This window comes from Manis javanica, chromosome 3, assembly GCF_040802235.1.
Source record: "Manis javanica isolate MJ-LG chromosome 3, MJ_LKY, whole genome shotgun sequence".
Taxonomy (NCBI): Eukaryota; Metazoa; Chordata; class Mammalia; order Pholidota; family Manidae; genus Manis; species Manis javanica.
Genome location: NC_133158.1, coordinates 147547810 through 147562621, shown reverse-complemented (window position 1 = coordinate 147562621; position 14812 = coordinate 147547810). Strand labels below are relative to the sequence as shown.

At 42.3% G+C, this 14812-nt stretch overlaps 1 protein-coding gene across 2 annotated transcripts in view; it reads left to right on the top strand.

Annotated features, from left to right (window-relative positions):
* Positions 1–14812, top strand: part of KCNAB1 (potassium voltage-gated channel subfamily A regulatory beta subunit 1) — a 379428-nt gene that overhangs the window by 17328 nt on the left and 347288 nt on the right. The window contains exon 1 of one of the 2 annotated variants that reach the window (XM_036997860.2): positions 11959–12401. The exons of the other annotated variant lie outside the window; for it this stretch is intronic. Coding sequence (XP_036853755.1) covers positions 12160–12401 — 242 coding nt within the window. The 5' untranslated portion in view covers positions 11959–12159. Of the gene's footprint in view, positions 1–11958; positions 12402–14812 lie in introns of those variants that run through there. 2 annotated transcript variants of the gene reach the window in all.

Sequence of the window (14812 nt, the reverse complement as noted above, 5' to 3'; positions counted from 1 at the left end):
ACAGGGCTCTCCTTTCCCCTAGCGTGGGTGGACTACAGATCGCTGCTGAGATGCCACTTCAGGAATTTTACCTTTCACTCTCCATCACAGTGTAAGGCTCCTTAACGCAGGATGTGGGAGTCACACTCTCCGTCCCTGTTTGAAGTCCCTGAGTTTTGCCCTACATGTGTCTGGCAAAGGGCTGGGGGAGGAAGGGAGAAGCTTGGACGGGGAGGAAGTCACTCAGATGGAGAGTGAAGGGGCTGCGTAATAGGGGACCATGACTTTCAATATTTCTTTAGTCTTCTCTCCCATGGAAGTTATTTCCATCAAAAGAGCTGTGTAAAAACAGAGGCCCTGAAGGCCCCCAAGTGGCCTCCTGTATTAGAAGAATTTAACTCCACTTCATGCCTGGCTTAAGTCAGGGTCTTTGGCCACTTCCCTCTCCTATGAGCTCTGAGATGATGCAACGTTTAGACGATGCCCTGGCCTTTCCAGGGTTAGCTTGTGGTTGTCACTAAAATGGCTAATGTCCTGCCAGAGATTTTCACTGCTGTAGTCTGTGCTTTTGCTCTGTGGAAAGAGGAAACAGATTTGAGGAGCACTTGCTCACATTTCTCTGGAGATGACAGTTAAAACAATGCTCCCAGCAACATCACAAACTATGTGAAATGTCGTCAGATGTCAGTCTTCCAGTTCTGGAACAAACCCTCCATTCGGAGAAAGAAAAATTGGGAGTTTGTGTGCATTGGTACGCACATTTCAGCTTAATTGCAAACAAAAATTTGCCAAATATTTCTTCAGTCCCCAGGAAATTAAGCTGGGCTCTAGACCAGATACCTGGCTCTGCTTCCCAACCCAGGAAGACTTCCTGAATGCTTATTATGGTCAGGCTGTAAGTAAATGCCTTTTACAAAATCAAGTCCATTGATTTCATTACAGATAACTCTAGCTGCTAACTCCCGCAACTTTGGTGACCTAACCTAAGAAAGTTTATTTCTTATTCAGTGAGTCCAGTCAAGGGTGCGAAGTTCTAATTATGTGGGATCCAAGCTGATGAAAGTTCTGTCATCTTCACTTTGGTTTCCTAAGCTGGCTGGAGGCTAAGCATTGACATTGATCCAGCAGTAGAAAGGAGTAGAGAGGCTCATGTGGAGGGAACTTTTTGGGCCCAGCCTGTAAGAGGCATCTGTGGGCAGAAGTGGCATTGGCTGGAATTCAGTCACATGACTACACTGAATTGCAAGGGAGGCTGGGAGATGTAGTGCAACTGCATGCCTAGGAAGTGAAAGAAATAGGCAGAGTGGGCAGCTGGCCAGTTTCTGCCACAGAGCCATTGTCAGAACAGACTAAAGGAGGTGTCAGGTAACATCTGCTGCTTCCCATAACAAAAAAGAATAAGGCATTCTTTTACTTTCAATGTTATCCTCCTTATTTAAAGCCTGCCCCACTGACCTGGTCTTAGCTACATGGTGAGTCAATCTCTTTTGTCTTCTTTTCTGGGAACTCACATCCTGTTTCCCTGAGAGGGTCTGATGGCCCTTCTGAATCCTGCAGATGGTGATCTGATATTAGCTTGGCAGGGACTTGGAACACAGCCTTGCTTACATCAATTCCTGACTGCTCCGCTCTCATCTGAAACCTCTCAGAGTTTTCCTCATTACTCTAAGACTTAGATGTGGATGGGTGAGCTGGTAGCCTCCCTGCAGCTCATGTTTGATCCCTCCTCCATTCGGTTGTAAGGTGGAGTTGCTGCAATGCAGCCGGTCCTTCCCATGGCAACAGCCACAGGCTCTGGTGCCCCAGACACAGGCTGACACCTCATGAGGCAGGATCAAGCACAGGAAACAAGGTCAGAGAGCACTGTTGAGAATGAAGTGAGCTCCCCAACTCAGTCTGTTATTTCAGAACTGGCCAGGCGTGTGTTTTTAAGAGGAGCTGCTACAATACAGGACAGTATGTTCATTCAAATGACGTAATATTCCCATGTTTTTCTATAACGCACCTGCAGCATTCTAGAAGAGGGACAAGCCAATCACTGGGGCAGGACGCAGCATGGTTTTGAAATGTGGTATCATCACACGAAACTGCATCGTATCATTTACGATGTTCTGGCTTTCCTTCTCTGGCTCACTGTCCTCAAACAAGATACATGCCTATTTGGGAGTGAAATGGTGAAGACTCTGAGGAAAAATTGGTTAAGGAAATTTGGGTTTGAATTCAACAGACTTTTGTTATAACAAGTACCTTCCATTTGAAATAGTAACCTGAAAAAATAAAAAATCGAAGTGCAACTCTTCATTCTTAATTTGATTATAGCAATGAACATTAAGTATAAAACAAGCTGTCCAAAAGGGCTGTTGAATTATTTAATTACCTCTGGGACTAAAGAGGTGATAGTCAGCATAAACAATTCCACAAGCAAACTCAGTAATTTGAATGATGTGACTATCCAAACACAGTTGCTTGTTGAACAAAATATTAAGTGCCTAAGTCTGTTTACAGTTATTTTGGCTTCCAGATGGTCATTTATCCAAAAGAAATGACAAGGGAATATTAAGTTTAAATGTGTTTCTAAAGTATTTTCACTTAAATGAATTTCCAATGAAATCAAAATTCAGAATTGAAAGACTTTTTTACTACCATATATGTAATACTGAACGACTTTCTGACAATCAAACCAGAAAATTAAACAGAAATTCATTTGAGAGGTTTGGTCATCTATTATGTTCAACTCTGGGGACATGGGGATATATAACATGCTTCTTGCCCTGAAGAATCCTGGAGTCTTTTCAGAAGAGACAAGACTACAATAATACAGGTTTATTAGTGTGATAATAGAAGTCTGAATGAAGTGGCTGTGGAAATAGAGACAAAGGAGTAATTAGTTCTGCCGGGAGGCAGGAAGACAGGGAAGAGAATTGTCAGGGAAAAGTACACACCAAAGGCACCATTGCAGCTGGATTTTTACGGGGATGGGCATGAGTTTGTAGGAAAGTGAACCAGCAAGGAGGCAGGTAAGAAAGAGGCAGGGGAGTTCAGTGCGTAGTTTGTAACTCAAGAACAAAGCTGACCTCTTCTTAGTCTAGGAATCAACCTGAGTCACCAAGTTTCTAGTAATGGGGAAAAAGTTTGTGAAAATGGGCAAGATAACATTTCTAAATGCAGAAAATATTCATGATTACATCTTGTTCATCTGGCATTGTCAGAGAATGAAAATTTTTACTCAAGTGAATTTTCCCAATACCTGAAACTTTTTGAAGTATCAAGGCATAACTTTTTAAACCGGAAGAGACAACCTGACAACTCTAGTTAATATTAATAAATGTCAACTATTGTGCTATGTTAAAATGTCTTCAGGGATGAGTAAGGCATATGGAATTATCTGCCTTGAAAATGAGAGACCACATTTTGCTATTTCATTTTTAAATTTCGGATTCTATATTCCCCCCCCTCTATTACTTTTCCTGCATCCTCACCTTCTGGAAATATTTTTTGCTGCTGTTCATGTGCCTGCCTCTAATAGCCCTTTTCATCTAATTTGCTATCTTTACTCTGCTGAGGAATGGAAAATAAGACAATCTGTCTTGCTTGAATTATGACCAAGAAAGAATAAATGGTTTATGAATTGAGTACTCTCCCAGGAGGATTGAAACATGGCCTCTGCGATACCTTATTTGTTCACTTGTTTGTTCTTGGTTGTGCTCTGTCTGACCCAGTTGCTGAAAAGATGATCTCTAAAAAATTCAGTGATTACTTTCTTTAAACTCACATTTGAATCTGTTTGGGAAAATGGCAAATGCTGAAATTGTTTAAAGTTGAAGTTAATCTTGGGATAATCCTTAGAGATTTTTAGAAAAGCAAACCGTGTCCAACACCATTTTTCAAAATGTTGGGCCGCTTGTGCTCTAGATTTTATCAATTTCCCAGCTGAAAAGAGCATTCTATCATAGCTAAAGTCAGCAGAGCAGAGCTGTTCATCTGTCTTCCACAGTAGAAATGCACGGAGGGCTGTTGAGGGCATCGCCTTTCAACAGAATTGCCTGGCACTTTGGTCAGTGACTAAATATTTACAATTATTATGCAGTGAAATGACATTTCAAGTGGCAATATGGTAGCTTTAAAGTGTATAAAATGATTTAGCTTATTTAACTCGGTGGAGCCAATCCTGTTTGGCCCATTTTTCTAAGGAAGAAACTAAATACTTGGTACTCACATCACATAGTAGCATATGGCAGGGCAAGGATTTAACCTGCCCATCTGACCTCTGAGCCCATGTTCTTGGAAGCTTATACTTCATTCCAGTCCTTATAATAACTGACTCTTCACGTAGCCAGTTTGGGTATTTATTTCCTTATATGTAAGACAAGAGATTGAATTAGTTTATTTCTAAGGTTTCTTACTGCTCTGGTTAGAACCTTTGATTTTTAATGTCAAGTGCCGAGAAGAGGAGCATGAGGGGTAGTTTGGTTGAGAAGAAATGATTCCAAAAAGGCCTATCCACAGCGCGTTGTATCGCAACACAGGAATTATCAGTGTTTAGGCCTTGCTTTTATAGCTGGGATTTACTTTTCATGATGCCACCCTGTGCCCCAGCTTCCTAATCTCATCTCTGGTAAATTCCAGACCCCAAAAGAATAATGTGCATAAGAAGGTGGATAAGCCCCACGGCAGAGCATGTGGAGCAGTGACCCGGGGAAGTGTGGGATTGTTTGCAACTTTAAAATCTGATCAGTAGATGCTTAAGGAGTGATGGAGGGACTTCTTGCCAAATGAAGGTTAAGTCAAGTTTATCAAGATAAAATTCACTTCTCTTTAGAAAAGAGTCATAAAGCCAACCCACCCATTTGGCAGTCGTGTAAATCCATAGCATTGGCGTCCCGGGGAAACGGTTGCTTGCAGTCAGTCTGGGCCCGCCGCATCCGGAGGCGGCCGCTGTGCACTTCAACGCTAGGGGGCGCCATCCACACAGACGCCAAAGGCAGCGGCAGCCCTTGGAGCAGCACAGCGCAGCTGATACAAGAGCGCCATGTACTCTGTACCAGGTACAGCAAATACCATGTTTCCTTTAATCTTCACCTCAACCCTCTGAGGTAATGTGCTGACATATATTTTCCATAGGAAGAAACTGGAATTCAGAAAGTGCCCAAAGTCAATCCGCTTAGGCTGTTGGGGTAGGATTCGGACCCAAGTCTTCCTGATGGTTTTCCATCCCCACTCCATGGAAATTCTTCTAAACCAGGCCAGTGCCGATTGGGATAAGGGTGGGAGAGGGGGTAGTGGGGGAACATGTTCTTACCATCCTGGAAGCATTACTTCAGAGATAACTCAACAGCACGTGACCACAATACTACGCTGAGCTCACACCTTCCATGGCTCAACATCACTTAAAAAGACAGAGCAAAGCCTATATAATAGGCCTGAGGCCCCATCTCCCACCTTCCTTCCTCCTCACCTACCTCTTCTCCAAGGCCCGTGCCTCCAGCAGCCATCTTTCAGGGCATTTCTGGCCACAGAGTGCACATTTGCACACCAGCGTCCCACTGGCCACTTCCTTTGTGTTAGTCTTAGACTAAAGGCCACATTTTGGCTTCTTTTGGAAACTTTTGCAGAAAGAGCAGGAGTTCCACCAAAGCAGAGCAGGGAGCTTTTGCTGCAAATGCCAAAAGTCTATACAAAGATGCTTTCTGGTGGTGAATGTGGGTTAAAGTGAGAGAAACACAGGCTGCCAGTGAAACCCCAGGGGCTGGCCCTGCCTGAAGCCCTTCACAGGCCAAGGAAGGGCCCACAGACCTGGTCACTGTTAACCTTGCTTTGTTTTTTTCTACAGTGAGGCTATATTGTCTATGTCTGTAGAAGTATGACAATAATACATTGGAGAGAAGTTATTTTGCATTATAACACCAGAGTACATAATGGAGAAGCATCAGGAAAAAGGCAAAAAGATAAAATGAGATTGGGACCTTGGGCGCTGAGGCTGGCATGGCAGGGGCCCATGTGCTGTCACAGATACCCCTCCCCTATCCTACTGGGCCTGTTTTATTCTGTTTCTAGACAAATTTTAGCCTAAAAGTTGATGAGAGGGACTGTCTAGAAGAGGGCCAGTGAATAATAGAGAGATTTTCAAGATTAGGCTTCTTGCTGGATTGCCAGCCTCAGAAAGAACTCCGCCCACCCCCAGCCCTCTCCTTTCCTGCTGCCCTTTCTTCCTCTCCATCTGCAGCTGGGTTTCCAGTCCCCTCCCTGCCTGCCTGCATTGCAGCTCATCGAGCCCTGCTTTGTGACCTTACTGGTCTCTCCTCCTCTTCACCATGAGCTCCTCAAGGGCAGAGGCAGTGTGTTCTTCATTGTGTTGTGTTGATACAACACGCACGCATTTAGCTGTGGTCTCGGCTCAAAGCAGCTCCGCAGAGGTGAAGAGAAGACGACCATGCGAAGTGGGGAAGCCCATCGGACAGCTCCCAGTGGGGCACTGGTGGATGCCCAGTCAGGGGACCGTCACCGGCGCAGCACCACCTGCCGAGTGCAGTGAGCAGACACAGGCGGACAGAGATATACAGATGACTGGAATAGGAAGGGGGCTCACATCTCCCCTGTCCAAACCAGCACTCTGTCCTGGGAGGACACAGTCCCCTTCTCCTGGCCCCACCATTCTGTTATCAATTGTAGGCCCAGCCACTTTTCAGATGACCATACTGTGTTCATAAATCCAGGATACTGTGTTTAACAAGTCACTCTCTTCAGCCAAGAAAAATGGAGCTCTAAGCTATAAATGGGTATATTCCAAAAACAGCAGCAGCAGTCTCACAGACCTGGTATCTAGCCAGGAATTTGTTGAATCCAAGTCTCACCAAGCCAGCACAGGAAGGGTCCTCACCTCTATGGAAGGTGTAGCCCAAGTTGTGTATAAGACTCATAGCACATCAGCCCTAGAAGAATCTTAGAGATTACTTAAGTCTGGGCCAGCAAACTAAGGGAACAGAGAGGCCAAGACCGGTGCAAGGTCACATAATTATTTATGAATGCACAACAGGTGTGGGTAAAGCCTGCTCACCACCCTGACCTATGTGAGCTTCTGTTTGTGACTTCTTCGTCCCAGGGCTTTTGTGCCCTATCAGCAGAATGTACTGGAAACACCTCTCTCATCACATGGCCTTGTCATTTTTTCCCACACTCTGCTGACCTTCGGATGGCAAATACTTAAAGATTCTAAACAGTATATGATGGGTATTATTCCTGGGATACAGAAAGACAGCAAGGCAGACATTAATTGCCCCCCTCAGCTGCTCAGAGGCATTCTTTACTGTCTTGTACATTTAGTTTAAAATCGATCCTAATTTGCACTGACAGCCAAAGGGAATTATAGCTCCCTTATAAACATAATTTCTATTTGCCACCTTCAAACTGGGACCTTTAATGATAGTGATCAACTTTTATAACTTTATGGGAAGAAACTTCAGTTTTGGACATATATTGGCTTTCTCTGCCCCCTCCTCTCCTGGACCTGGCTCCAAATCCAAGGGCAGAAAAAGAGAGTGATGTGTTGAAGAGGGCTTATGCCTCAGTTTTCAGGCCTGCTTTCCCAGTTCACCTGATTCTTCATTGGTGGGAACTTCCATGGTTCACACAGTCAGTTTTTTTTTAAACTGACCTATCATTAATATACAATCTTATTTTGGTTTCAAGAATACAACACAGTGGTTCAACAGTTATCCATATTATTAAATCCTCACCCTCACTAGTGCAGTTACTATCTGTCAACATAGGAAGATAGTACAGAATAATTGACTGTATTCTCCATGCTGTGCTAATATCTCCGTGACCAATTTATGATTGAGAATTTTTGTCCCCCTCACACTCCCCACCTGTCCACCGTAACCCCTCCTCCATGGTAACTACTAGTTACTTCTCAGTGTTTCTGAATCTACTTCTGTTTTCTTCTCTTCATTTGCTTTGCTTTTAATTTTACAAATAAGTGAAATCATACGGTGTTTGTCTTTCTCCACCTGGCTTATTTCACTAAGCAAAATACCCTCTAGATTCAACCATGTTGTTACAAATGGCAGGATTGCTTTTTTTTAAATGGTTAAATAATATTCCATTGGATGTATTTACCACATCTTTTTTATCCATTCATCTATTGATGAGCACTTAGGTTGCTTCCATATCTTGGCTATTGTAAATAATGCTGCAATAAACAGGGGTGCATATATCTTTTCTAATCAGGGATTTTGTTTTCTTCAGGTAAATTCCTAGAAGTGGAATTACTGGGTTGAATGTCATTTCTATTTTTAGTTTTTTGAGGGACCTTCATACTGCTTTCCACAGTGGCTGCACCAATTTACCTTCCCACTAACAGTGCAGGAGGGTTCCCATTTCTCCACATCCCCACCAACGCTTGTTCTTTCTTGCTTCTGGGTAGTGTCCATTCTGAGTGGTGTGAGGTGATATCTTACTGTGTTCAATTTGTATTTCCCTGAATTAACAATATGGAGCATCTTTTCATGTGCCTGTTGGTCATCTGTATTTCTTCTTTGAAAACATGTCTGTTCAGGTCCTCTGCCCATTTTTTAATTGCATTATTTGTCTTTTTGGTGTTGAGGAGTATGAACTCTTTATATACTTCGAATGTTAACTGCTTATTAGATAAATAGTTAATGAATATATCCTCCCATACCATAGGTTGCCTTTTTGTTCTGCTGATAGTGTCCTTCACACAGTCAATTTTAACTAGTGGCCATTGTAAGTGGTGGAACAATAAATACAACTTTATTGGGGAATTTGAGTTTCTCCTTAACTCCATCCTAGTGCTTGATTACTTTTCTAGCTTTCCTGAGCTTCTCCTTATAAGCTTTTCTTTATTTCTGAGCTTTGGCTGCTGAGGTGAAAATGGAAAAAGACTAATATGGGTAGCTTTTTGGAGTTTAAAATTCAAGCAAGTAAGCCACGATTATTTATGAAATGTTGACTGTTCACAAAACGCCATGATGATAATCATGGAGGTTACAAGCTTACATCAGAGACAACCCTCCCCTCCCCTCATAGAGCTTGCAGTCTAGATTATAGGAAGTTACATGTGCAATTGCAGGTCATATTCATATTCTGGGACAATGTATTGTGAATCTGTGTTTCCCAAAGTAGGTACAAGTACCACTGGTGGACAGGGAGATATTTTCAGTGGGTACATAAATGGGGCATTAAATATGATTTTCATTGTGAACGTCATATATTCCACTTTCAAATTCTTTTCAATTCGTCTGATAACCTAGAAAAAAAGGGGAAAAAAAGTCTTGGATTTGTGCTGAAATATTGCTAACACTTCTCTAACACCTTTTAATCTCCTCAACAAAAAGCCAAAAGAGGTAGGCCTCTGGTTCAGAGCCTTTGAAGAGCAACAGCATTAAGCTGCAATTCAATAATATTCTTCATTTTCATTGTATTAATTTTTACGGGTTATACTCTGTTTTATTCCAAGTGATAAAGCCTTTCTATTTGTGATACTACTAATATAATGTCCTTACTAAATTTCTTAGTTTGGGCTGCTATAACAATTTCTGTAGTGTGTGGTTTAAGGAACAAACACTTATTTCTCATAGTTCTGGAGGTTGGGAGGCCCAAGATTGGACTGTCAGTATGGTAGGTTCTGATGAAGGCCTGTTTCCTGGTTTATGGACAACCATCTTCTGTGGGGCCCTCACATGGTAGAAAGAGAACTAGTTATCTCTCTGGCCTCTTCTTATAAGGGCACTAATCCCATTCCTGAGGGACCCATCCATGCTCCTGACCTAATTACCTCCTAAAGGCCTCTTCTCCCAATACCATCACATTGGAGATTAGATTTTTAACATACGGATTTTGGAGGGGACACAAACATTCAGTTAGTAACCCTGAATGAATTCATTTAGGTAAGCAAGAAGGCAAGTTAATTCCAAATAGCAAATAAATAATAGTACAGGTGGTAACAAATAAGACAGAAATCATCAGGGGTGTGCAAATGTTTGGGCAACAGTGTAGAAGTGTTGAGTGCTTTATAAGTGAGTTGCAAGAGGAATATCAAGGAATGATTGAATACCAGGGGCTGGGTGGTCGGGGAAGAATTACTAAAGGAAATAAGCTCTAAGGGGACATTTGAGAGTATTGGGGAGGAGCCACAGGAGTGAAGATGTAGTGATGGGTGGGCTGAGAGTGGGGAACCTGTTGGACTGGATGAACCACTCAGTCTAGGAGTCCTGGTTGGAGGAGAGCTACAGCTGATGTACAATGTAGAGGGACCCTTAGTGAGGAGGCTTTTTGCTTTTTTAACTTTTTATTTTGAGATAATTATTGACTTACATGCAGTTGTAAGAAACAATACAGAGAGATCCCTTATACTCTTTACCCAGTTTCCCCCAATGATGATATCTTGCATAACTATAGTTCAATATCACAATTAGAAAACAGTGATATAAGCCACTGACCTCATTCAGATTTCACTAGTTTCACATGCACTCATTTGTGTGTGTGTGTGTATTTTGTTCTATGCAATTTTATCATGGGTAGACTGGTGTGACCACTGCCATAACAAAACACTTTATACAGCCCAAGAATCTCTTGTCTATCCTTCTATAGCCAGAGAGCTATATCCCTCCCTTTCCTCTTTCCTAACCCTTGGCAGCCGCTAATTGGTTATCATCTCTTCAATGTTTTCAATTCAAGAATGTGGTATAAATGGAATCATACAGTATGTTACCCTTTATTGTTGGCTTTTTGTCACTCAGCATAATTCCCTTGAGGTCCATCCAAGTCGTTACTTGTATCAATAGTTCATTCCTTTTAGTTCCATGGTATGGATATACTACAGTTCAGACATCCACTCACTAGAAAAATTTGGGTTGTTTCCAGTTTTGAGGTATTATAAACCTGCTGTGAACATTTGTGTACAGTTTTTATCAGACTTACATTTCAGTTTTCTGATTTCTTGCCAGCATTTGATGTCATTGCCATTTTTATTTTAGCTATTCTTATAGGTGTGTTGTGACATCTCATTGTGGACTTAATTTGCATTCCCCTAATGGCTGATGATGTTGGACCCCTTTCATGTTCTTATTTGCCATATCTGTATGTCCTTTTCAGTGAAATGTTTGTTTTCATCTTTTGTCCATTTACTAATTGGACTGTTTATATTTTTATTGTTCAGTTTTGAGAGTTCTTTATATATTCTAGATAGAAGCTCTTTGTTGGATATGTGGTTTCCAAGTATTTTCTTCCAGTCTGTAATTTGTTTTCATCCCTTTTACAGCATTGTTCACAGAGCAAAGATTCTGAATATTGATGAGATCCATTTACTAACTTTTCTTTTTATGGATTGTGTTTTTGGTGTCAAGTCTAAAAACTCTTCACTTGTCCCTGGGTCTTGAAGATTTTCTATGTTCTTCGTAATGTATAGTTTTACATTTTACATGCAAGTCTGTGATCCATTTGGAGTTAATTTGTGTATAAATATGAGGTTTGAGTCTAGGGTTCCTCTTTTGTTTGTTTGTTTATTTGTTTATTTTGGCCTATAGATGCGCAGTTGCTCCAGTGCTAGATGTTGAAAAGCCTATCCTTCCTCTATGAAATTGCTCTTGCTCCTTTGTGAAAAATCAGTTGGACATATTTGCATCAGTTCTTTGCTTTTTACAACTACCTTATTGATATTTCTTATCAATGCCTGAAAAAGAAGAAGGTAAATGGACCTTTCACCCCAATGAATTATACCACTAGTAGATTATTTGATTATAAAATACTGACCATTTAGAAAGGCCTCATTACACACTCACAAATCATTCCCAAGGCCTTATAGTCCTTATGAGAACAGAACACTTGGCCCATATCCAACCAAAATATTTCCTTTTACCTAAATAGAAAGACATGGGAAAGAATGCCCATATTTTTTTCCCAGGGCCAATACTTTGTGAAGTGATTGGTGTTTGTCAGGCCTCTTTTTTGCATAGGCTCTGGCAGAGGCTAGTAGCCAGCAGCTCTGCCAAGGACACAGGAGCCTGCTTGCATACAGAACCAGTAAAGGACAGCTAAGGAAAATGAGCTGATCCCTTTTAGGGACACACCAAAGCCACATAACCCAAGTTCATCATAGCAAGATGCAACCAGACTTGAGCTAAGTACCAGGAAATTAGCTTGGCTTCCTTGCGTTTTTGCAACATGCATCTGTATAAACCTGCCTGTGCAGATATCCCTAGCCCCAAGCTGGGTCTGCCCAAATCCAGTGAATTGGCTCTGAAATGTAGGCGGCACATAGCAGTGGCCAAGCGTCCACCCCAGGCAGCCTGCTGGCCTGGTAAGCCCAGTGGAGCAGCTGAACAGAAGTATCTGGAGACCTTTTTACGCGTCCATGGACTCTCGTTGCAGGAAACCACCAGGGCAGAGACGGGCATGGCTTACAGGTACTTGCTGGTCACTGTGTCACCCAACCAGGGCACTTCCTTGAAGTCAAAGGTGGTTATTAAATGTAAAGAGTGAAATAGTTAAGCAAACACTATGTAGAAAATGGGAAAGAAAAATGAGTGCAGTGAGCCCATTTCTTGTCTGCTGTTTTTTTGAGCTGTAAATTGTCTATGTTGTCTTCACTCAAAAGTTCTGTAAAAGACAGACAGGCTCACCTGTGGAAGCTCCTAACCATGGACTTGCCAGTGGAAATACCTTAGGCTTTGGGTAGAGGTGACTTAGAAGTCTTAATGAAGAACTGGCTCTCTGTTCTTCTTAAGTGACTTTATAAATCAAGAGTAGGAGTTTCTGCATGCTGCCTGGCCTTCACGGCTGTTACTGTCTGCTAAACCTGAGTCTTGTGGTCTGTGCTAATGGCTAATACAGTAGCTCATGAAACTGAGCAAGTTCTTCTTGAAATGACAGTGCTTTTTATCAGTGCCCCCCAAGATAAATTATTGGTTGTTCTCTAAACTTCCAATACTATCATTTCTGCTGTGAAAGATTAATAGAAGGGAGAAGTTTTTTTCCTGATATAGGGTTGGATGTGTAATCTTTATCAGTTGCTCTGAGATAGAAGTATCATTCTTTTCCAGGAAGAATTATTGTTCCGACTTCTCTAAGGTGTGCCTGTAGTCAGCCAGTAGCACCTGCACAGTGCTTCCTGGACAAATGCCTGGAGCTTTAAATATCTAGGAAGTGGGGCAGAAGTATTCAGAAGGACAAGGTGCTGAAATCTGGAAAAAAAAAACAGCATTTGTAAAAACGAACAGCATTTGTAAAGAGCAGTTGTCCTAGCTCAAGTCAAAAAACTTGTACTTCACAGAGTTAAGATAGTTTTTGCATGGGCATAACGTCCCCCAGGATTTCATTTTTCTATAATCTAAAGTTCTATTTTAGTGTAGTAGCTGCTGCTCTGTTTTATCAGCTAATTTGATTAATAAATTAATTTGCAACCAGATGGCTCCTCTCTTTGAAGAATGAAGTGTTTCACACAGACTCTTTATGCAACAAAGGGCTCATTCAGGAGAGGAATGAACTCTTCCAGGTTTATAGGGCATATAAGCACTGGACAGTCCACCCCATCCTGCTTGAGAAGTGGAATCTAGGAAGACTCTAATCACCTTTCCAAGAGAACCCATGGATCCATGCCCTGGGAGGGAGGAGGAGAGGCTGGTGGTCCTCACCCACCGTTCCTGTCTCTGTCTTCCACAGCAGGAACTGCCTCCTCTCTCTGTCTCTCCACATTCTCTCACTCTCCTCTCCAGTGATAGCACTGGGGGTGATGTGTGACTATAGATCAGGTGAGGGAGGACTGTTTCCTATTTTAAAAAGTCATCCATCTCTGGATTTGCCACAGGATGGGTGGCACTACCACACACTCCTGTATAAGCCTTCAGAGGGCTTGCCTCTTTCAGAATTCCTGGATCAAAAATCAGTTACACTCTTGTGATGTGTGCCAATGTTCAGACGAAGATATATTCTAGGAACAGTGTTTTCCAAACAGTTATGAAGCAGAGGAATGCTTTCTTCAAACAGGTAAAAGCAAGTTGTCCTAGTTGAAGTTGGGGGTCTGGAGCCCACCTGCTTTAGGGGAGCAGTCATCCCCCCACCCGGTTCCCAAGACACCCCTGCCAACCCCATACTTTCCACAGTTTGAGAGTACAGTTCTGAGGGCCTCTTCACAGTGCCTTGGCGAACAAGGCTCTGCAAGGATGCCAGGTCCTGCTCCCAAAGGCAGGCTCTTGTGTGAGTGGATGTGCCAGAAAATCACACTCTAGTAACAAATGGAACTTGGGAGATTGTTGTTCCCAGATCAGAATTTGAGGAGAGCAAAGGGCAGTTAGATCAGTAATTGGGCCCAGGAAACATACAAGGCTTTACATGGTGATGAGCTTGCTGTGCTCTGCCTCCTCTGCCTGGTACATGCTGCCACCACCCCTCCCCCAATGTGAAGCGCATCTCCTTCCTCCAAATTTCCATAGTGCTTTGTCTATTCTTCTTCTTTCAAGGTACTTATTAATTATCCTTATTTAAAACATCCTCCTTTAAACATTAGGGAGGGATTTTTAGGGAAGAAAATTCAGATTTTCTTGGTTCTGCCCCAACATGGCTTTTGACCTTGACTTCTCAGAAACATTCTTGGTATTAGATGAGAAGGTGACTTTTATATTGTTACTTCTTTATTTTGATTTCCATCCTCATGGCCCTCAGACCATGTTAAAAGACCTGTTTGACCCATCTTTTCCATTTTCTTCTCTTCAAAGGGTATTATTTTATGTGTAGTGGAAAGACAATAGGCTCAGGAGTTAGCCAGACCAGAGTTCACATCCCAGCCCTTCTGGTTTACAAACTGTGTGTGCATTGGGCC